The sequence below is a fragment of the Acanthochromis polyacanthus genome, chromosome 8, assembly GCF_021347895.1.
Source record: "Acanthochromis polyacanthus isolate Apoly-LR-REF ecotype Palm Island chromosome 8, KAUST_Apoly_ChrSc, whole genome shotgun sequence".
Taxonomy (NCBI): domain Eukaryota; kingdom Metazoa; phylum Chordata; class Actinopteri; family Pomacentridae; genus Acanthochromis; species Acanthochromis polyacanthus.
In genome coordinates, this window is record NC_067120.1 from 24934533 (window position 1) to 24959026 (window position 24494).

The following is a 24494-nucleotide window of genomic DNA, read 5'->3' on the forward strand; positions in this document are numbered from 1 at the left end:
TGCCTCTCCATTCAGAGCATAGCCTGCAGCTGCAACACACTCTGCTGCTACTATTTCTGTCAAACGGCTTTAATGCACATTACACACTCAGTACAGCACAGACAGGACACACACACACACACACACACACACACACACACACACACACACACACACACACACACACACACACACACACTCCATTAGCAGCAGCATGTATCTCTCTCTCTCTCTCTCTCTCTCTCTCTCTCTCAGTCTTTCGGTCTCTCGTCCACACAGAGACTCGCCCGTCCTCAGTGTACTGCTGCGTTAGACTGAACGCTCACCCACACGGAGCTGAGAGAACAAGATATGCTGATAAAGAAGAGGAGGACGATCAACGCTGTTTGATCTGGAATAAAACTCCAGTCCAGCTTCTGCCTTCTGATTTGAAAACATTCCAGATTTAGGTCTCAACAAAGAATTGAGCATCTGGTGCTTTAAGTCGAGACCAGTTAGTGTCCTTGAAGACAAGTGTGCTTCATTCAGAATTCAGACTCTGTTTTTAAGAGAATTATCTGTTTTTTAAACCACTTCTTTTCTGAACACTGCAGATGAAGGAGAAGAACAGTTTTTGTCTTCTTTCTGTGTTTGGAGGCTGAAGCAGCAGAACAGATGGTGAGCGGTATGTGTGTGCATGTGTGTGTGCATAGATACAGTATGTACAGTAATGTGCATGTGCCTTTGAAAGTCAGAAAGACTGTGTGTCTCTGTTAGTGCATCTACACTATGTGACCACAACTTAGTGGACTATGTGTCTACTATGTGTAACTCTAATGCGCTGTTGGTCTTTGCCTGTTTTTTCTCATTGTGAATGCTCTTCTTTAGTTTCAAGAAGCTGCAACATACTAAAGCTGATAAAAATGAAAATGATTTTCATTATCGATTGATCTTGATTATATTCATGATTTATCAGTTACCAGTTTTCCCTAGGACTGCACAGTGGATTGGTGGATAGTACTTTTGCCTTGCAGCTAGAAAATCCCTGCTTCCCGGGATCTTTCTGCATGTAGTTTGCATGATCTCTCTGTGCATGCGTGGGTTTCTCCGGGTACTCTGGCTTCCTCCCACAGTCCAAAAACATGCTGAAGTTAACTGGTGATTCTAAACTGTCCGTAAGTGTGAATGTGAGTGTGATTGTTTGTCTGTATATGCAGCCCTGCGACAGACTGGTGACCTGTCCAGGGTGTCCCCTGCCTTCACCCTAAGTCAGCTGGGATAGATTTCAGCCCCTCCACAACCATAATTAGGATTAAGCAGTGTACAGATAATGGATGGATGGATGGATGGTTTTCTCTGTAAAATGTAAGAATATATTGACAGAGTGACATATTGAAATTGGAAGTTTTTCCAGACTGACAGTTGTTATTTTAGACTGTCTTATTGTTGCTCAACAGCATAAAATGAGAATCTCCAACTTTATGTCAACAGTTTATTTGTCCCGCTCCTGCTTTAATCTGACCATGTCCCTGTGCAAAATGAAAGCACAATAAAGAAATGGTGTTCCCAGTTTGTTGTGGAAGAACTGCCCTCACCTCAGCCCCATCCTACACCTTTGAAATGACGTGGAATGATTAAGGGGAGTCAGACCTCATCACCCTTAATCAGTGTTGGACTTCAGTAATGCCTTTTGGGCTGGAGGAAAAATCAAGAGAATGGAAGTAATTATTGTGCACAATAACTCCCAGAGTTTTGGATTCACAGCTTCAGCAAACAAATATGGCAAGAATCTTTTCCTGTCCACATACTTTTGACCGTGTAGCATTCAAGGAAATGTGTGTGCTTTTAATAGAGAGAGTCTAAAAGCATGTGGGAGATAGCTAGTGTGTGTGATTTTGGCACACAGTCGTTTTGTGTGCGCTCACTGTTTATTTGCTCACTGTTGTTTCCTACTCGTCTCTGCCTCATTGTGGATACTGCAGTGTGTTTGTGCTCTCGGCCGTTTGGACCAAACGCTCGGCTGCCTCATTCTCAGGCTGTTTGGAGAAAAGTGCAGCCATGGGGGGGAGAGGCTGCCTGTCAGAGGCCATTAAGCAGCTAGTGGGATGCCACGTTAGAGCCCAGAAAACCGGAGCAATGCACTGCAGATAAAGCAGGGAACATCACATGGCAGGACTTCAATGACAAAATCATAACAGTGAAGTTTTAAATCGAGATAATAAACCTCCACATTTCCACAGATGGAGAAAGATGTTCTGCTGCATCATGTAACAATTTCAACCAGACCACCAAAAGACTAAAAAGAAATGAATTTAGGACTGAATGCAGTCTTCACAGTCTATAAAAACTGATATTTTAAAGGGAAATATTTTGAAGCTACAAGGTTGGATTTACTGAAGTAATTGTTGCCATCTTTGACATTTATTGGGAGAAGAAAAAAGTAGATCATGGAATGTTGGGCCTGAGTAGGTAAAGCAAAGCACAACAATCACACAAACATCGAGGAACACAGAAAAAATAGCCACTAACTGTAGTAAACCATCATAGTTAATAAGAGATGATATTTTTATGAGTATTTGGGGAGCATCCAATAAGAGGAACTACAGTTGCAAAGGCATGTCTCTATGGCAGGGGTGCCAAACATACCGCCTACGTTCCAAAACTAGCTCACCAGAAGGTCCAATATGGCCCGTGGGACAAGCTAGTGAAGTGTAAAAATTACAAAAAAAGACATCAAATGCAAATTGTAAATTTGAAAACTATAAAGGAAAATTATTTCTAGACTTTGACAAATTGTTTTGCTCATAAAGTAAAACACTACATTGCTCATTGTTCTTTTGTCACTATATGCCTCATTTTTGTAATATTTTGTCTTGTTTTGGTTGTTTTTTTATCTTTTTTGTCACTTGTCTCATGTTTTTGTCATTTGTTTCTTGCTTTTGCCATTTTTTGTCTCGTTTGTGTCGTTTGTGTAATTTTTTTGTCTCATTTGTGTAATAGTTTGTTTCATTTTTGTCGCTTTGTGTCTTTTATCCTTGCTCCTGCCGCCTTGTAATTTCTTTGTCTCATTTTTGTTTTGTTTCATGCTGTCTGTCTCATTTTTTTGTCATTTGGTTCTTGTTTTTGTTGTTTTGTGCCTCATTTTTGTAATATTGTGTCTTGTTTTTGTTGTTTTTTTGTTGTTTTTTTTGTCTGACCTTTGTCATTTTGATCATAATACTATATCATTCAGTTTCAGATACCTGTGACTAAATGTGTTGTACCTTTGTAGATACTCTGTAATCTGTAAGTTTTAATGTGTAAATGACAAACTGAGACACAGTGTTTTTGAAATTGAATTTATTTTTCTTAAGAAATTTCAGGTTGTTCATGATGTGTTGTGAAAAGATAATTCCTTACATGTGAACATTTTCAGAATGTACTTTTTTGCACTAAAACAAAAGGAAAAATTGAAGTTGCGGTGGTTTACAGGTTTGCTGTAATATAACTGGTTCAGCCTACTTGAGATCAAATCGGACTTTATGTGGCCCCTGAACTAAAGTGACACCAATGCTCTACGTTGTTACGGCTTGTGGATAAATCAACAACTGTTGATTAAGTACTAAACCCGGAACCCTGCAGGCTTTTACTTGTAGACAAAGCATGAGTTTACAAAATGCAATAATTAAGTGCAAAACAAATACCAAATAAGTTAGAATGGAAATATTAGACTGAAAGTGAGCCATAAAAGCAGAAATGTGATACAGGTTAAAAATGTTTACTTTCATGTCCTATCAAATTTGATGATTGGTGACATTCAGCGTAGCCTGATAGGTTTCTATAGACAGAAAGAGGCTTCACCTCATAAACACATTAAATTGCACTTTCACTCATACTTTTTTTATTCAGTCTGACATCATGATCATACCATAGATGATCACCAGAGGCCTGTGAATCCTTGCCATCAATGTTATTATCAGCTGGAACTAGTGTCACCAGTGGACACTTCTTTAGAATAACCAATGATTCAGGAAAGGCAGTTTTATCATGAAAAAATTATGGCCTTGTTGTAAAAACAGTTAGAAACCTAATTTTCACAAATTTTGATAGCTGTTCAGTCATAAATATAAGTAAATATGAAGTAAATTACTAAATGATGCAGCAGATAATTTTTTTGAGGGACAGTATTACATGCTGGTTGAGAGTAATGTCTGTATTGTCACTAAACCCAAACGATATTATGTTTGGTGCTGCTGGGAATCAGGATACTGCCTTTGGCAAGGAAAAATGTCAGTGTTGTCATTCCTGCCACTAAGCACTGATTGGTACTTTTTTTTTTAAAACTATTGAAAAAATCTTCAATAAGCACAACATCAGCCTTACCTGAATGGCCAAACAGAAACTCATATTCAGGAACAGACCACAGAGAGCTATTAGTTTCAGTGTACTCTACTAGCCCACCACAGTCCAAGCATTTCCCCACTATATCGTCATGACAAAAGAGACATCTGTAAAATACCAGGAAACTGCAAACTAGGTCTCTTCGCATTGCATTTTAAAGCCCATGTTTATGAGCAACACAATGTAAAGTTTATGGGCTAAGTAGGACATCAGCAAGGGAAAGAAACACTAACGAGCATATGCAGTGGACCAAACGAGCAGCCCAACCAGGAAGATAGGGGCAATCTTCTTGATATACACAGTAGTCATTTTGGAGTCTGACATGCAGTGCTTGTATTGCGTTTACTGACCAGATTAATCGTTGGCTATTCTAGCTAAATGACAACAAATTTAAGTTGTATAACAGCAGAGTGAGGTTGTACACAAACATGTGGATAGGACCCGCTGTTCCGACACCATCTGGACTTCTGAGCAGGCGTCTGTCCCGGTCATGGATTGAAGCCACAGTTTTAATCTCTGACCTGCACTGCTACGTGGGCAGCATCTAATCTGGCTGATAGTGCATTTGAAGAGATGTTTCAACTGCTGTTTGTACCCAAACCTTACATACAATTCAAATAATTAAGAAACTTAGGGGTAGCACAGTGACATGGATATTAGCACTTTCACCTTGCAGCTAGAAGATCCCAGCCCTGGCCTTCCTGGCATCTTCGTGCACTGAGTTTACATGTTCTCCCTGTGCATGCATGAGATTTCTCTGAGTACTCCAGCTTCCTCCCACAGTCCAATTACATACTGAGGTTAATTAGTGATTTTAAATTGTCCGTAGGTGTGAATATGAGTGTGACTGTTTGTCTGTATATGTAGACCTGAAATAGACTGGTGACCTGTCTAGGGTGTCCCGTTTCCCCCTAAGTCAGCGGGGATAGACTCCAGCCCCCTACGACCCTAATGAGGATTAAGCGGTGTAAATAATGGATGAATGGAAGAAACTTAGGACAATTTCTCTTCACTTTCTATTACTATGGCAGCACTAAATCACTTTCATCACCTTACATTTTTAAACAGAAGCTGTAGCAGACCCTAGCTGACCACTGCACATGCTGAATGTTTTCTTTGAATTTCTAGCATTAATTTAAACACTTGTGTGCGATTTTTTGTATATGTACTTTATATTTGTTATCTTTCTTTCTACTGGGGCCTCTTGCCAGATCCTCCTTGTAAATCAACTGAGCTTACCTGGTAAAATAAATAAAGAATTAGCTACTGCAGTCAGGTCCTTGTTGTAATGTGCAATATCAGGTGAATAGCGTACTTCTGGAGTGTGAAACCAACATTTGAACATGAAATGACAGAAAATTCATAACAAAAATCTCAATAAAAACAAGCACAAAGTGATAAGCCCAAACCACAAGAGTGCAATGATTTTGAAATTGGTTTTCATGATGCACCATTAGTACAGCTGGATATATAACTTCAATACTTTATGGTTACCAAAAAAATATTTCTCTGGCAATGAACTTCAAAAACTGCCAAATTGGTACTGAATGCCTAAAATAGAAAACATGCTCCTCCATGAAGTAAACATGCACATTGCGCTTTAAGCATAGCTGATAGCTGACACTCAGGGCAGGATGACTCATTTACGCTGTGTAGATCTGCAGACACATTTACTGTATTACACCATAAGTCTTGTTTAATTTGTCATTCCCTGATTTTCAGTTCCACTCCACTCTCTTTGAACTCTTTTAAAAATCTGTGTGTCAAAGTTGCATATTCAGAAGCTTTATTCTCATAAAAATCATCCCTTCCTGCGTTAAACCAGCTTCAATGTAACGCTACACTGTTACTTCCTGAAGGAATATGTGTAGATCTCTGAAGTCTCTGCCTTTCTCTCCATTCACCCCTCCCAACATACGGCAGCTCAAGCACACCAGCTCACCTACCACTCTGCTTAATCGGTGCTAAAGCAGAACTAAACACTTCAGTTAAACGGCACTGACTTCTTATTTTGCGCCTGATGCGTCTTTCAGTATCTAAAAAACATGATATAGACATGTTGACTAGGTGTAACAATTCTAACAAGAAAAGCACAGTAGACCATCAAGGCTGCTCAGTTGCATCATTTCCGGTGAATTAAATCTTTAATACAAAACTACCTTGTGGTGAGCACAGGCATGTGTTATGCATGTGTACGTTATGTATGGATACCCAATCGCGCAAACTAAATACATAGTGGGGGGCGAGAAATAATGGGACTCGGAAACACCCTCACAATTTAAACAGTTGTTCCTTGTATCATTTCCAACAGATAAGTGATGATAAATTTGCAGCGGTGGATTTGTACTAGGATCACAATCATGTGATCATCAGTAGGTCTGTAGGCAGCTGATGTAGTGTTCACAGTTAGTTGTCACAGTTACAGGGAGGCCGTGCCGCTATCTCGCAATGAGACAGAAATCTTTAACAAATCCATGAATCCAGACTACAGGTCGTATCACTGCTGAAATCTAATCAATTGGTCCTTGTGTCATTTCTGACCTTCCCTGAAAATGTCATCCAAATCCGTTTTAGAGTAATGTTGCTAACAGACAAACAGACAAACGTACGCCGATCATCACATAACTTCACCGCATTCCTTGCCGGAGTAATAATTTGGATAGCTGTAGACTTTTATTTATCTATGAAGAAACAAAGGCAGAGGGGTTAGGGCATGATATGCAACAAGCATAATTGTAGTGTATAGTCGTGCCTAATTGAACATTTACTGATTTTAGAAAAAAATGTAACAAATAATTTTATTCAGTACTCCACAAGGGCAGAGACTGTGGTGCATGCACGTGAATACTGTACAATGTAATCAAAAGACACAAGCCAAAGAAATCCTTTTGATCAGCTGGTAGGTATCATTTCAGGGTAAAATAAGTTGAGTTTAGGTGGACCTTTCACTCTGTAGCCCACACTAAATGAGGTTCTGAAAAGCCAAAAGTTCCAAGTAGGACGGAGTAAGACACGATCCAAAAGGCAAACGAACAAGAAGCGAAATGGTAAAAAAGAAAGAAACAGAGCCAGGAGCAACTTCAGCTCTTGATGAATACAAGATGACATACATACCTCCTTGATATTTGCTTTTGATCTTCAGCTTGCAACTATTTATCTTTTGGAATGTATTGAGAATATTGCTAATGCACAATGTTGCACAATAATCCCCAAGTAAAAGTTTGTCAATGAAGACCCTGATTTGGACTGTGTTTTTAGTACTCAGCTCCATCAGCAGGGTTTATGCAGGGCAAGATCATGTTTTTTTTCTTTAAAAAAAAAAAAAAATCCTTCCTCTTGTTTATACATAACGCAATTCAGTCTCCATCTGTTAGAGAGGTCACAGGTCGTTTCTCTAGGCCATTCTGACGTCTGACGATAGACTCACTCATCCTCTTATAAACTACTGTCTTAGATCTAATGTGACTGACAGCTGTCAGTCAACATCTCATCCAGTGTTGTAGGATTTCCACTTTTTCCTCCAGAGGATGTTTGCATAATCCTGCACTCATACTGGACCTTAACGCAAAAAACGTCTTTCAGTACTAAAAACACAGTAGGTCTGTAATAGTAACTTGTTATGGCCAGCATGACACTTTCAAATTGACTGAAACAGTATGCATGTTTAATAATCTGATACCTGTATGGTTAAGGTCTGGCCAACGTCATTCTCTCCATACAACACAGGAGGCAGAAGCAATCAAATGTGGCTTTGAACTGTTGCTCCATGAACCTTCCTCACCTGATCTGCACCATCTGACTTATGTTACCCAAACTAAAATCCCGCCTGTGTGGTCACCATTTTCAGAGTGATGATTAAGTCATCCATGCTGTTGAAGAGCATTTAGAAGCTCAACATGTGACCTTCTTCAGTAAAAGGAATAGCGTGAACATCAGTGGGCTGAGTGCATTGAAGATATAGGAGACTATGTTAAAACACAAAGCAAGAACAATCTTTCTCCTGTGAGGTTTTTCTGGTGAGGCCGAGAACTTTTTGAAGTGCCTTCGTATATGTATAAAAAGGTCTAAGAGCTAGAATTCACTCAGGGCAATGACACCTTCAGGTTAGGATGCCTTATGTCTATCCTGTGACAGACAAATCACTAAATCAATGGTTAAGTTGGAATTACTTCTTTGCAAAGTTGAAGTACACTACCATTCAAAGGTTTGGGGTCATTTCGAAATATCCTTATTTTTGAAAGAACAGCATTTTTTCAATGAAGATAACATTAAATTAAACAGAAAGACACTCTAGACATTGTTAATGTGGTAAATGACTATTCTAGCTGGAAACGGCTGATTTTTAATGGGATATCAGGGCGGCATGGCTCAGTGAGTAGAGTGGCCGTCTCGCAACCAGAAGGTTGTGGTTTGATCCCCCGGCCCGTCGTGCTCATGTCGAGGTGTCCCTGAGCAAGACACCTAACCCCTAATTGCTCCTCATGGGTCGTGGTTAGCGCCTTGCATGGCAGCTCCCGCCATCAGTGTATGAATGTGTGTGTGAATGGGTGAATGTGATGTATCATGTAAAGCGCTTTGGAAAAAAGCGCTACATAAATACAACCATTTACCATTTATATCAACATAGGGGTATAGAGGTCCATTTCCAGCAACCATCTTTTCTGTGTTCTAATGGTACATTGTGTTAGCTAATGGTATGAAAAGACTAATTGATGATTAGAAAAGCCATGTGCAATTATGTTAGCACATGAACAAAAGGGTGAGTTTTCATGGAAAACAGTATTGCCTGTGTGACCCCAAACTTTTGAATGGTAGTATAAATCAAAAGTATGTCAACAACTGAACAGGCCTGCTGTCAGGAAATTTAACATAGATGCATTTCCATCAAAAGCAATCCAAGAAACAGTCACACAAATGTCTATGATGCTTTGGCAGCTTTGAGATAACCTGCAGACAGCCTGTCCATCAGAATTGACTTTACATTATCTGCTACTCATATGATGATTATCTTGTAAATCAAGACTAAGTCTCTGACTTTGTACTTGTCATTTCTGGCCTTTGGATGATGCAAAGTGACGTCAAATATTCTCTGAGAGTCACACTTTCCTCTTTCCTTATGTCCCATTATCTCTCCCCTCTACCTGTGGTGTATTTCCACTGTTTTGTAATGTCAGTTGTGGCCTGAGGCAACTTTCCTGCCTCACGCAGTCCACAGAGGAGTGACTGGCATCTTTGTGCCAACTTAACAAAAGAAAGACCTGCAACAAAAGAAAGACCTTGAGGCAGCATTTCTCTAGCTCTTTATAGGACAGATGATGAAGTGACAGCACTTTTCTTTTTCTCCACAGCTTTATCTGTCTTGCACACTTCCCTCTGCACATCTTAGATAGCAAAAGAAGGGGAATTAGTGAATTAAAGTGAACAAATCCTCAAAAGAAATAATCATAGTTTTCTCAATTGCATGTGTGAAAAATATTGGCACTGTAGTACATCTGAAGCATATGGGAACTGTGAGTGGGCATTCAGAAGAAAAAAGTTGGCTTTGACTTATTTTTGATGTATTGGATGAAAACACAGAGGATTATCCCACATCATCAAGTCTTATAAGTTTATTTATTTAATTTTTTTAAGCATAAAAGAATGAAAAGGATTGAGGACAAGTGAAAAGCTGTGAATTACAGCTCAAGTCCAGCCTGTAAAGCTGATGTTCTTTAGTTGACACGCTCCACTTTATCTTATATATACAGTTGTATTCTTTATGGTGGCTGCGAGGTTTGAGAAACCATCTTGTGAAGACAAAATCATCAGAGTGAATGCCTGAATCCGAAGTGTGAAGCATGAATCCGCAAATGTTTCATGTGCAACAGTACCAACGAGATCAATGAAAGAAAAGGCATTTGAAGCTGTAAGTGAGCCAAGTAAATTGGAAAAAAGGTCATAAAGGATTACAAGGATCACTCCTCATCGCATAAGCAGTTTTTTAATCATCAAAAGGAATAACTCTGGTAAACACGTCTAAATCTTCTTACTTGCAGATGACGGGTGAATGTTTGATGGATTCAGCTAAACCAGATGACCAAACCAAATAACCAAAACACCTAAAATACTTATGAAATGTGTTTTATGCTAAAAAGTATTGCAAATTATCTGTTTCACACACTCAAGAATCTAGTATCTCTCAGACTACAGGGTGTGCCGAAAGTCTGGACACATAGGCAACAAGAAGAGCACTCAGAGAGGGCAGTGCTCCAGCAAGGCTGCTCAGTCATTGTATGATTTCTCATGGATGAAATCTTTAAACAATTTGTGGCCCGCAGCGCTCAATTTGTAGTAGGATTGAAATCATGTGATCGTCAGCAGGCGGCTGACATAGTGTTCACTTGTAGTCATAGTTAGAGTGACACCGTGCTGCTATCTCGCAATGATACAGAAATATTCAACAAATCCATGGATCCAGACTATAAGCTTCACTGTCAAAATCTAACCACTTGGTCTTTGTGTCATTTCTGACCTTCCCCAAAAATTTCATCCAAATCTGTTTTTGAGTAATGTTGCAAACAGACAAACAAACAGACAAATGAACGGCGATTGTCACATAACTCTGCTGCGTTCTTTGGCGGAGTAGTAATACAGATTTTCAAGAAATTAACCTTTAAACAACATTTTATTCAATATATAATTTTTTTACTATACTAAATTTAATATAAATTTGATCATTCATAATTAATCAAATACAAACTGTCATTCAAAAGTTTGGGGTCACCCAGACAATTTCATGTGTTCCATGAAAACTCACATTTTAATCATGCGCTAACATAATTGCATAAGGGTTTTCTAATCATCAATTAGCCTTTCAACACCATTAGCTAACACAAAGTACCATTAGAACACAGGAGAGATGGTTGCTGGAAATGGGCCTCTGTACCCCTATGCAGATATTCCATTAAAAATCAACTCTTTCCAGCTAGAATAGTCATTTACCACAATAACAATGTCTGGACTGTATTTATGTCTAATTTAATGTTATCTTCATGTAAAGAAAATTACAATTTTCTTTCAAAAATAAGGACATTTCTAAGTGACCCCAAACTTTTGATCGGTATATATATCTAATATAACAGCCATATTTAATCTGTGGAAGCAAAAAATATATAGTTAATGAGATTTCCTATGTGTCCAGACTTTAGAGACATCCTGACATGCCATAACAAAAGCCAATGATTAATGGAATGTTTGGAGTTATTCACTACACAACCTACCACTAATGGTGAAAGAAAAAAGAAGTGTGACATCCAGTACCTGTGAAAAGAAAAATCACAATATCAATTACAATATCAAATATCTCTAGAACCAGCAGCCCACTTTACTTAAATATTTCATACTTTTACAAGTAGCTTTCCTTTTCCATTTCCACTGTTTTTTCAGGACAATCTCCAAAGCTGGATGTTGGAGTGACTCGACAGAAAGCAAGAACAGCCAGATGCCAGCCTAAAGTTGCAGTGCAGTTGATGTTGCAGACATGAAGGACCTAGACCAGTATGGACAAGGTCATCTGGACAGTCTGAGTGAGTCTTAACAGAGACATTATCTCAGAAACCAATGGATCAACAGCTCAGCCTTTTAACTAGTTAGTCCAAAAACAAAACAAACACCAGTTTAAAATTTGCTTCCGCAATGATGTTAAACAATTAGAGAACCTGTCTGACATCCAAACATTCTAGATGTTGAAGAGGTTCCTAAACATTTTCATAATGTTTAAGTAAGCTTTCTTTTATTTTCTTCCTAATTTCCATGGTTGGTATTACAGTGTTGTCCTTTCTCTTGAGCTTCATTGAGACTGGCAGAAAAATCCACAACCAAAAAGGAGTTATCAAATGAGGTCAAGTGTGAATAAAACATCTCTGTATAGTAATAATTATGCCAGTTTAACAGATGCCACTGTTCTGTTTGTTTCTCATGTCTTCCAGTCTGCACGGCTCTGTCCAGTTTGATGTTGGTTCTACAGGGACTTCTGGGCTCTGTCAGTGGCTGTCCTGGTGTCTGTACCTGCTATAGCAACACAACTGACTGCTCTGCTGTTGGACTCCTCTCTCTGACGCCTATCCTAGGGCTGCTGGGCCAGGACTCTCTGGCTCTCCGCCTACCCCAGAACAACCTCTCCTTCCTGAGCAAGACTGACCTGTCCAACCTCAGCAGCCTTGAGCTCCTGGACCTTTCCCAGAACCACTTTTCCGCCCTGCAGCCTGGAGCTTTCTCAGGCCTGAGCAGCCTGCGCTGGTTAAATCTCTCTGCTAATTACCTCGGCATACGTCTGGCAACCTCTGAGCTCAACAGCAGCATAGTAATTGTCCAACGTTTGAATGAAAGTCAAGAGAGTGTTGGTTTAAGCAAGGAGGTTTTTAAGGGGCTGTGGCAGCTGCAGGGACTGGACTTGTCCTCCAATGGCCTCCTGTGGCTGCCTAAGGGCCTGCTGGATGGGCTTCAGAGACTCACCTGGCTGTCCCTGGCCAGCAACCGGTTGGTGGCCCTGGAGAGAGGCACATTTGAGCCCCTGGTGGGGCTCCAGCAGCTCCTGCTGATGGGAAATCCCTGGGAGTGCGATTGCAAGCTGAGGGACTTCAAGCACTGGATGGAGTGGTTGATTTACAGGGGTGAGCAGTGCTATTAGCTGGCCTCTCCAAATCTCAAATACTCTGCAGTTGATAGTTTAGCAGTCGGCTTACAGTGCTTTGAGCCTACTGGAGGAAATCAGGAGTCTGTACTTCAAAATCTGTATAACTGAAGCAATTAAGCTTTGCTCTGCAGGATGGTTGTATGCTGAGCAGACATCTAAGAATATAATGACCTCCATGTCTCTCGATATCTCTCATCATTCCTTTCTTCCTCCTTTCCTCCACTTCATCCCCATGTTCTTCCCCTTTCTCTTTTTTGTTTCCCCTCTCCATCTCTTTTATAGATGGGCAGGTAGATGCAATGCAGTGCAGTCTCCCAGGGGATTTAAAGGGCAGGGACATCCGCAGTGTGCCAGCAGAGATGTTCAACTACTGCCTGCACAGTCCGACCAAGGAGGGCGCGTCAGGTTACGCTACCCGGCCTCCCTGCCCGCCTGGTCGAATCAGCAGCACCGATGAATGTATTCGCCAGCGCTACAGGCCTGTCAGTGTCCGTCGTGCACATGGCACACAAATAGTTGCAGGGGTGGTTTGTGGCACAGTGTGTGTCATGATGGTGGTTGCTGCAACCTACGGCTGTGTCTACGCCTCACTGGTGGCACGGTACCAGAGAGAAATGAAGAGTCGAGGGCAACCTCTAATGGCTGAGTCTGGAGCTGACACCGACCTGGAGGATGGACAAATGTCATCGCCGACCTCACCACAGGAGACGCCGCCTAAAGAGGCCTGTAGCTTCGTGCATGGTTATCGAATCAGCAGCTTCTGACACACCAACATTTACTGATGTGGGATCATCCCAGGACATTCTGGCTGCTTCTGCTCCTCAGCTCTCATCCTAGATGAGACAACCTATGCAGAGAGAAGCCCTGCGGATCTGTCATTGTGCTGAAACTCTCTGGGCGGAGACTGATTGTCCAACTAATGGAGTGGACTATATTCAGTGAAGCTGGGATGCTGCAGCGCTTCAATTAATGTATGGATGCTCTGTGAATTGTTATTCCCTGCGTTGCATCTCTCAGTCAGCCTCAAAAGTACTCTGAAGTTGCTGTGTGCACTTCAGCACTTTGACTTCCCTTTATCTGTGTTTTAGTTTCTTCTTTAGAAATATGAAACTACCTTTGTGTTCAAGTTGTATGTCTTTGTGTCTCAATTCAATAAGCACAAGTTCCACAAGTACAAATGTCTGTGAATCTGTGACATTTCTCCTGGTGTTAGTTGCACAAAATTATTCTTCTTTTCATCAACTTAGTGTATTTTATGTTCCCAAAATTGTGACATATTTCTTTGTACCTCTGTTAGGTAGAATCTCTCACACAATAACGTACGTTGCATCACATCAGAATTCTGCTGCTATCTGCTTTGAGCTTCATCACTGAGGTTAACTGCAGACCCACAATAGTCAAGCTGTACTGCTGCCTAGAGGACAAGCTTTGAGCTGCAACAGCTTCTGATCCAGCACAAACAAACTCTATAAATCAACGTAAAAAAGTTAGGATGACTAATATTGGCAACACTGGGAAATACAAGATACTGACTGAAAATGTTTGAGGATACCAGCCCTGATTTGCTGTAACTTCAAAATGTTTGAATTTATTTTCTGTGATAAGCATATAAAACATTGTCCCAAATTCAACTCAAGGACTGTTAATTCTGCTGAAGACAATAAACTATATTTATCTAAAATTGATTTTTTTCTTCTCAAACATTGTCACAATTTGACAGCCACAAAACAAAACTAGAAAAGCACACAGAGAGCGCAGTTCTCCACCAACGCTGTTCATTCCCCCATATGGCACTCTCAAATGCAGTATTTATTTGTCGAAATGCAGCATTTATTTATTAGTTTTTGATGATCAGAAATCACGGCAACATAGAATGTAATTATTTAATATAGATGTACCCACAAACAAAATTACTTTATACTGAGCACAAGCGTGTGTTATGCATGTGCATGTTATGTACAGATACCGAATTACGTGAGCTAAATATGTAGCAGGCGGCGGGAATTGATGGGACTCAGAAACACCCCCACAAGTTTATCAGTTGTTCCTTGTGTCATTTCTAATGGATAAGTCCTGATAAGTCTGCCACAGTCAATTTGTATTAGCATCGCAATCATGTGATCATGAGCAGGCAACTGACGCAGTGTTCACTTGTTGTCATAGTTACACGCCGTGCCGCTATTTCACGATGATACAGAAATAATTAACAAATCCATGGATCCAGACTTTAAGCCACATCACTGCCAAAATCTAATCAGTTGGTTCTTGTGTCATTTCTGACCTTCCCTGAAAATTTCATCCAAATCCGTTTTTGAGTAATGTCGCTAACGGACAGATAAACGTACGCCGATCGTCACATAACTCAGCCGCATTCCTTGGCGGAGTAACAACACAGTTCATATGACAAAAGATTCCACCTCTGACCTCTTTTACAGTCTGAGCAGCAGTCAGGGGAAACCACATTCATAAGTCTCTTACATTATCAAACCAAGATATAGGCAGCAGCCAATATTAATATAAAGGTAAGCTATCATTACTGCTAGTGCAATGTAACGTGTGTGTAAAGTGAGTAACTTTAAAGTTACTCTCAGTGGGATATATTTTCTGTTGTCAGAACAAATGAATCAGTTTTAGCATTAGTGACGGCTTCTATGTAGCTTCTGAAGAAATAATGTTAAATAACTGTACTGTTTTCCAGACATTTAACATCTCTCCTCAGGCTGAACCCTGACAGTCAACAGGTGAGTACATCAACAACTGTATGAGCTGCTGCTCTACAGTTGGAGAGAACATGTATGTGCAATGGTGCTAACGCTAATGCTAGGTGAGAGGGTGGTTCAGAGTTTGGAATTAGCTGGATTTAATGAGAAAAGTTTGTTTGCAGTGCAGAGGGACAACGTTTCCATTGTCAAGAGCAATAAACAATGAAATCAGTAAGAAACTTCATACACACCGTTTGCCATGACACATTTGAGTCTCCCTGCAGAGGAAGTGAATATCACAGTTTTTCCACCATTAGTTTGAATTACAGGTACAAGCAGGTACTCACCTCCAGCCATGGCCGTCTGTCCTTCAGATGAAACCGTCACAGATGTGGTTGCGATGACATACTTCACTCCTGTTGACAGAAAATTTAGCTCAACATCAACCCCTACAAGATTAATTGGTTGGGGAGATATTCATTGATAATGATACACTCCCCTCTCTTTTCTCACATAAAAGACTAGAAAAATTTGAAATACACACTACCGTTCAAAAGTTTGGGGTTACTTTTTTTGGAAAAAAAGCATTTTTTCACTGAATCAGAAATACAGTCTAGACATTGTTAGTGTGGTAAATGAATATTCTAGCTGGAATCAGATGATTTTTAATGGAATATCTACATAGGAGTAGAGAGGCCCATTTCCAGTAACCATCCCTCCTGTGCTCTGGCACATTTGCCATGTTTACATGAGACCTTTAATTTCTCTTTAATTTGGAATTAAAGTTAATTCCGCTTTAAAATCTCCTTGTAAACACTTAATTCCAAATTAAAAAGTTAATTCCGAATAAAGTTAATTCCGAATAAACTAATTCCTGTGTACATTCTATTCATGTATACAATTAATGCCGCTTTAGTTAATTCCAGTCATTCTGCGCATGCTTGGCTCCTCATGTAGTGATGACGTAGTGACGTACACATTCTGCGACCTTACTGGCACGAGCACATCAAGTGGCGCAACAGAAGTAGTGCGCCATTGTCGAGTTGCTGTTTCAAAACGACAAAAGCTAAGCTAAAGGCTACAGACCTAGCGGCTGTCATGGCTGCCATTGTAAGCAGCAAAAGTAGAATTTTGGCATGGATAGATTCAAGTACAGCTGAGTTGAACACTAAGATAGACGCGCTCCGGGAAGACGTGACGAAACAGGAGACCCGCTTGACCGAGCTGGAGTCCGGCCTGAATACGTGCTCAGACAGGGCGGCTACTATGGAAAACGAGGTCACTATATTAAAAGCGGAAGTCACCTCATTCCACCAGAAAATGGAAGAAATTGAAAGGAGACGGCGCCGATTCTGCGCACGTCTGGTTGGGATAAAAGAAGGTCTTGAATTGTGTGAGGGACAATGGCCTACTGCGAATATCGCTAAACTATTGCAGGAGCTGTTGGGCCTCAAGTTCACCCCGACCCTGGATACAGCATACAGTGGCGCCCGACCATAGACTGTATATATAGTGGACGTAGCATCTGGCTCCAGAATTGAAGCCAACCCGGAAGTGTCAAAAACTTGCAATATCCCGCCGTCCGCTAGGGTTGGCTCCAAAAAGCTTTTGCTCCATAGACCCCAATTCATTTTTGGAAAAAATAAAATTTGATAGACTGATTTTCTACAGCTCAGGATTTTTTTCCTGTTAGTTTTCATGGTCAAAATGAGAGATCAGGTGGCCGATCTTAAAATAAATCAATACTGAATTTTAAATAAATCGTTAAAGTTGGCGGAGCCAGGGGGCGTGGCTATACTTGATAGACAGCAACAGAAGCCTCTGCGGTAAAACGTGGGCGGGATAAGAGAGTTCTCAGCCAATCCTGCCCCTAGTTGCTCTCCGGTCCAGTCTGTTTGATGACGCTTTTTACGTCACTGGCTCCAAAAAATCCAAAACGGCGACCAGGAAGTAGCAAAATCCGGGCTTCATTTTCTCGCCGTTGAAACCAACGGGTGATGTCACGGTTAGTTTACGCCTGTGCCCGACGCACCACGGGGGGGACCCTCCCAGAGTCATCTTGATCAGATTCCACTACCTACAGGAACGAGAGGAGGTCTTCCGTATAGCCGCTCGCTTGGCACCGCTGACCCTGCACAACAACAGAGTGAGCATATTCCCTGACGACATGGTGATGGTGGCGAAGAAGAGAGCTGCATTTGCCGAAGCTTAACATCTACTCCGGAGCTGTACGGTACCCAAGTAACATTAGCTAATGTATACGGACCCAATAGGGACGACCCACTATTCTTCACTAACTTTATAGCAACATTATCGGATCTTAATAACAGTCAGTTGATACTAGGGGGCGATTGTAACTGTGTTTTACACCCTAAACTAGACAGATCAAATCCTAGACCGAACAGTAAGATCTCAAACTCTGGTGCAGTTATCCAGTCATTTATAGACACTTCTTTTCCTTTTGGCTTTTCCCTTCAGGGGTGGCCACAGCGAATCAATTGTCTCCATCTAACCCTGTCCTCTGCATTCTCCTCTCCCACACCAACTACCTTCATGTCCTCTTTAACCACATCCATAAACCTCCTCTTTGGTCTTCCTCTAGGCCTCCTGCCTGCCAGTGGGAAACTCAGCATCCTTCTACCAATATATTCACTCTCTCTCCTCTGGACATGTCCGAACCATCTCAGTCTGGCCTCTCTGACTTTAGCTCCAAAGGCTCTAACATGTGCTGTCCCTCTGATGTCCTCATTCCTGATCCTATCCATCCTGGTCACTCCCAAAGAGAACCTCAGCATCTTCAGTTCTGCTACCTCCAGTTCTGCCTCCTGTCTTTTCCTCAGGGACACTGTCTCCAGACCAAACAACATGGCTGGTCTCACCACAGTTTTGTAAACCTTTCCTTTCATTTTAGCTGAAACTCTTCTATCACACATCACACCTGATACTTTTCTCCAGCCATTCCAGCCTGCCTGTACACGCTTCTTCACCTCTTTTCCACACTCTGCATTGCTCTGGACTGTTGACCCTAAGTACTTAAAATCCTCCACCTTCTTGATCTCTTCTCCCTGTAACCTCACTCTTCCACTTGGGTCCCTCTCATTCACACACAGATACTCCGTCTTGCTGCGGCTAACCTTCATTCATCTCCTTTCCAGGGCAAACCTCCACACCTCTAGCTTCTCCTCCACCTGTTCCCTGCTCTCACTACAGATCACAATGTCATCTGCAAACATCATAGTGCATGGAGACTCCTTTCTAACCTCGTCTGTCATCCTGTCCATCACCATAGCAAACAAGAAGGGGCTCAGAGCTGATCCCTGTTATAGTCCCACCTTCACCTTGAACTCCTCTGTCACACCTACAGCACACCTCACCACTGTCTTACAGTCCTCATACATGTCCTGCACCACTCTAACATACTTCTCTGCCACTCCAGACTTCCTCATACAAAACCACAGTTCCTCTCTGGGCACCCTGTCATAAGCTTTCTCCAGATCTACAAAGACACAATGCAGCTCCTTCTGACCTTCTCTGTACTTCTCTATCAACATCATCAAAGCAAATATTGCATCTTTTGTACTCTTTCTTGGCATGAAACCATACTGCTGCTCACAGATGTTCACCTCTGCCCTTAGCCTAGCTTCAACTACTCTTTCCCATAGCTTCATCGTGTGGCTCATCAGCTTTATTCCTCTGTAGTTGCCACAACTCGGCACATCTCCCTTGTTCTTAAAGATGGGCACCAGCACACTTCTCCTCCATTCCTCGGGCATCTTCTCACTATCTAAGATCCTGTTGAACAACCCAGTCAGAAACTCTACTGCTACCTCTCCGAGACACTTCCATACATCCACAGGTATATCATCAGGCCCAAGTGCCTTTCCACTCTTCATCCTCTTCAATGCCCTCCTCACTTCATCCTTACTAATCTTTGCTACTTCTTGGTCCACAACAGTCACCTCTTCTATTCTTCGTTCTCTCTCATTTTCCTCATTCATCAACTCTTCAAAGTACTCTTTCCATCTTCCCATCACACTATTGGCACCTGTCAACACACTTCCATCCTTATCCTTTATCACCCTAACCTGCTGCACGTCCTTCCCATCTCTGTCTCTCTGCCTTGCCAACCTGTACAGATTAGTCTCTCCCTCCTTACTGTCCAACCTAACATACAAGTCATCGTAAGCCCCTTGTTTGACCTTTGCCACCTCTACTTTCACCTTACGCTGCATCTCCCTGTACTCCTGTGTACTCTCTTCACTCCTCTCAGTGTCCCACTTCTTCTTAGCTAACCTCTTTCTCTGGATCCACTCCTGTACCTCCTCATTCCACCACCAAGTCTCCTTATCTCCTTTTCTTCCAGATGACACACCAAGTACTCTCCGACCTGTCTCCCTGATCGCATTTGCTGTAGTTGTCCAGTCATCTGGAAGCACCTCCTGACCATCCAAAGCCTGTCTCAACTCTTTCCTGAAAGTCATACAACACTCTTCCTTTTTCAGCTTCCACCATTTGGTCCTCTGCTCTGCCTTTGCCCTATTCATCTTCTTCACCACCAGGGTCATCCTACACACCACCATCCTATGCTGTTTGGCTACGCTCTCCTCTACCACTACTTTGCAGTCACTGATCTCCTTCAGATTACACCGTCTGCACAAGATGTAGTCTACCTGTGTGCTCCTATCTCCACTCTTATAGGTCACCCTATGTTCCTGCCACTTCTGGAAGAAAGTATTCACTACAGCCATTTCCATCCTTTTTGCAAAGTCAACCACCATCTGTCCTTCTGCATTCCTCTCCTGGATACCAAACCTGCCCATGACCCAATGGCACAATAAGACTCTGGCTTGTGTCCCCTTGTGGCTACATTCCAGTCATTTATAGACACATACACACTTTTTGATCCCGGGCACCCCTCTGACCTGTCTTACAGCATAGCAGAGGTGGGCTGTAAATATGCTGATGCCCCAATGCCTAAGCTCTACAGAGAAAAATTATTGTTTAAAACTGAATTTGATAGCCTTTCCATTAAATAAACTGAACAGTTATTTTTTAAATCAAAACAAAAATTTTATGAACATGGGGAGAAGGCTGGAAAGCTTTTAGCTCGCAAAATCAGACAGTCCGCAGCGGTGAGTACTATTCCTGAAATCCGAACAGAACAGGGGGAGACAACCACTAACCTGGACACATTAAACCATGAGTTTAAACAATTCTATATGAACCTCTACAAATCGGAACCACCAGATGACCCCTCAGATATTACTAGATTCTTGGAGGGACTGACCATCCCAACGATCACCCCAGAGGATGGTTTACAGATAGACAGACGGATTACAGCAGACGAAGTAATGCAGGCAATTAAATCAATGCAGAGCAGTAAGGCTGAGGGGCCTTATGGGTTTGCAATTGAGATATACAAGGAATTTGCAGATAAACTAGCACCGATAGGCAATTATACCAGGACATCTTTGAACAACAGAAATTGCCTGAAACCATGACACAGGCCATAATTTCTTTACTGCTTAAAATAGACAAAGACCCTTTACTATGTAGCTCGTACCACCCAATAAGCCTTTTGAACTGTGACTACAAAATTCTCACAAAAATACTAGCCACCCGAATAGACAGTGTGATTCCAGTGGTCGTTAATCCAGATCAAATGGGCTTCATTCCTGGTAGACAGTCATTTTACATATAATAGACTACTCAATATCCTGTACACCCCGCACTTGACATCTGAGGAGTCCACAGAGGTGGTGATCTCCTTGGATGCTGAAAAAGCATTTGATCGATTGAATGGCAATACTTGTTTGCTGTCTTAGAAAAATTTGGCTTCGGATCTGTCATGGTCCCTCCCTCCTCTGTGATAGCTGTAGTACACAATCCACAAACCCGGTTGTCAAAGCTTCACTTAGAATATGGTTACAGTTTAGGAGACATTTTGATTTAAAACAGTATAGCAGGTATTTCCCTGTAGCAGCTAACACTTTCTTCCATCTGGGTTTGACAATGCATTTCAGTATTGGCATGGAAATGGTTTGATCTTCTTTGGTGATTTGTATCCTGATAATGTGTTTATTTCATTTGAAACACTTGGAAATGACCACAATATACCCAGATCACATTATTTTAGATTTTTCCAGATACGCATCTTTACCAGAAAGGACTTCCCCACATTTCCTTTCCCACCACCTAAGAATCATTTAGATGCAATTCTAGAGTTGTATTCTTACGAGAAGAAGCGTGTAGCTGTGATTTACAATATGATAAAAGACTTGAAACCAATATCATGGGATAAAACCAAAATGGCATGGGAGAGGGATTTGGGGGTTGAGCTTTCTGAAGATATGTGGCAATATAGTCGAAAACGTATCCATACGTCATCACTGTGTATTTGCCATGGCTTAATTCAATTTAAAGTACTACATTGCCTGCACTATTCAAGGGATAAACTGTCTAAACTTTTTTCCCACTGCAGTTTGTGACTGTCCAAGGTGCAGCTATGCTCCTGCCACAATAGGACACATGTTCTGGTCATACACCTCCCTCAACGACTATTGGAGACAGATATTTGATGTGTTTTCCAAAATCTGCTGTCAGACTATAACACCTGACTACCACACAGCCATTTTTGATGTACCAACCCCTGGCCACAAAGTCTCAAAGTTACAAGTAAATACTTTGGCATTTGCTTCCCTGCTCACACGCAGACTCATACTTCTTAATTGGAAATCAAATTCAGCCCCGTCATTTTTGCAGTGGTTGAGGGATGTACTATCTTTTCTTCCTTTAGAGAAACTGAGATATAAGATATGTAAAGCCCACAGAAACTTCACCCTGACCTGGAGTCCTTTTATACAATTTGTAGAAGGTTTTCCCTTTCTATGATATACCCTAACATTAGTTGTATTGAACTGCTAAAACTACTTTATAACATGCCCAAAATATCAACCAACTCAATATACGATGAAATGTTCCCACCTGATTATTTTTGTACTTTTTCTTGCATTTTTCTGTTTTTCTAATTTGTTTTTTATGTATGAGCCTTGGGGGGAGGGGGCATTTTCAATTTTTTCCTTCTGCTGTCTGTCATTGTAATAATATAAAACTGCAAAATAAAGTTTGAAAAAAAAGCAAAGCTAAAAGCGTGTTTATTAGTTGTTCCTCCATGTTGTTGGGGAAAAGAAATGCTGCGGCAAATGGAGTCTGCTTTCTTCTGGTAAACAGGGATATGTCACATCCACTCCCTGTCCAGTCAGAATCCTTTCCAACGCCCAAGTGTTAAAGCTTAATTAAGGAAGGGGAATAAACGTGTGGTCCATGTAAACCTTAATTCGGAATTAATATTTCCATGTAAATGCGAAGCACAAAACTTTAATTCCGAATGAGTTAATTCCGAATTAATGATTCCGAATTAAAAAACTTCATGTAACCGTGGCCAGTGTGTTAACTAATCAGTTTGAAAGGCTAATTTATGATTAGAAAACCCTTGTGCAATTGTGCTGGCACATGAACAAAAAAGTGTGAGTTTTCATGGGAAACATGAAATTGCCTGGGTGATCCCAAATGTTTGAACAGTAGTGTATGTTGAGTGTTGAAGAGATGTTCAGAGGCAGACCTTTGTCGTTGGTAGGGTAGTAATAGAAGCGTCCAGGAGTGTTTTCCACAGCCAGGCGGTACCACAGAGGGAAGTGATCAATGGTGAACAGGTTGCTTTTATCAGTTGGAGTCAGGAATTTCCTATAATGTGAAAATTATACCTCAGATTTAATTATCTGCTCAAATGTCAAGCTTTAATCAAATCAGGTAATTCAAAGACCAGGTTACAATTTCTGATTATGGGATACTCTGTGCAAATCCCAACATAACCCACAATGTCCACAGCAAGTGGCTGCATCAAGTCTTGTGCTTTTTTCCCCTCCCTGCTGTCTTTTGGAGCCTGATCTGTCTTTCATGGACTGGCTCTAAAGCCTGAAATTCACTTGCAGATGTGCAGAAATGCATGCATTTAGTAACACTTGACTTTTTAATGCATTATTTCATTCCATATTACTGTCAGTCAAAAAGGAGGATGATGAAATGGTTCTGGCTTGTCAGACTCTCCGTAGTCACTTTTACTTTGCAATGAAATTGAAGATACGGCAATTTTCATTGAAGTATTTTTCTGTTTCTGCTTTTAGATGTCACAACTAGTAAGAAGTACAGCGATGGCTCATATATACTACAGCTATTCTATCTGTCATTACCAAGGTAGCAATAAGCAGAGAAAAAATATTTCATTATTTTATTAATCACTTGTACAACCTAAAAAAGTGAACACATTAATGGCAGCACTTGTGCTGTGAGATGACAGCCACGAAGCCTTTTAGTAACCAGCAAATGACTATTCAGTATGCTTAGAAAACATACTTCCCTTTCTTTTAGTGCACGTACCTGTCCCAAGTGCCAGAGAGGGTTTACTACCAGGTTTTTCAGAAGTCTCACGGAACTGCCTGAACAGTGATTGTTGACTGCCTGGATGTAAAGGAACTGACTCTTGCACTTGTCAAAGAGTGTAAGAGTCAGTTCCTTAAAGGCATTAGAGAAGATTTAATTTCCTACGACTTTGAACGTAGCATGCGCATGCGCACATACAACCTCTCCCTCATCCCCCTCTAACCTCCCCCCTCTTAACATTTACGAAGAAACGCCCCCCTCCAGAAACTTGCGTAGCACTCGTGAAGTTGTCTTTTACGGCTGGGTCCCCCTGGATCTTTATTTGCCATTATGTAAAAAAA

The 24494-nt window shown here is 41.2% G+C and overlaps 2 protein-coding genes across 3 annotated transcripts in view; one reads left to right on the forward strand and one right to left on the reverse strand.

Moving 5' to 3' along the window:
• The window catches only part of LOC110959661 (voltage-dependent calcium channel subunit alpha-2/delta-4-like), a 124711-nt gene that overhangs the window by 52916 nt on the left and 47301 nt on the right, over window positions 1-24494 (reverse strand). The window contains exons 25-26 of the mRNA XM_051951590.1: window positions 23336-23457; window positions 16062-16130 (exon numbers count right to left, since the gene is read on the reverse strand). Coding sequence (XP_051807550.1) covers window positions 16062-16130; window positions 23336-23457 — 191 coding nt within the window. The remainder of the gene's footprint in view (window positions 1-16061; window positions 16131-23335; window positions 23458-24494) is intronic.
• LOC110959662 (leucine-rich repeat and transmembrane domain-containing protein 2-like) lies at window positions 212-14697 on the forward strand. Of its 2 annotated transcripts, XM_051951585.1 has the most exons (5): window positions 212-472; window positions 573-636; window positions 11764-11903; window positions 12306-12989; window positions 13295-14697. In XM_051951585.1, the coding sequence occupies exons 3-5, from the start codon at window positions 11858-11860 to the stop codon at window positions 13774-13776; spliced, it is 1212 nt and encodes a 403-aa protein (XP_051807545.1). In that variant the 5' UTR covers window positions 212-472; window positions 573-636; window positions 11764-11857; the 3' UTR covers window positions 13777-14697. The 2 variants fall into 2 exon arrangements, with proteins under 2 accessions (XP_051807545.1, XP_022062295.1); XM_022206603.2 differs by having other exon boundaries at window positions 212-636.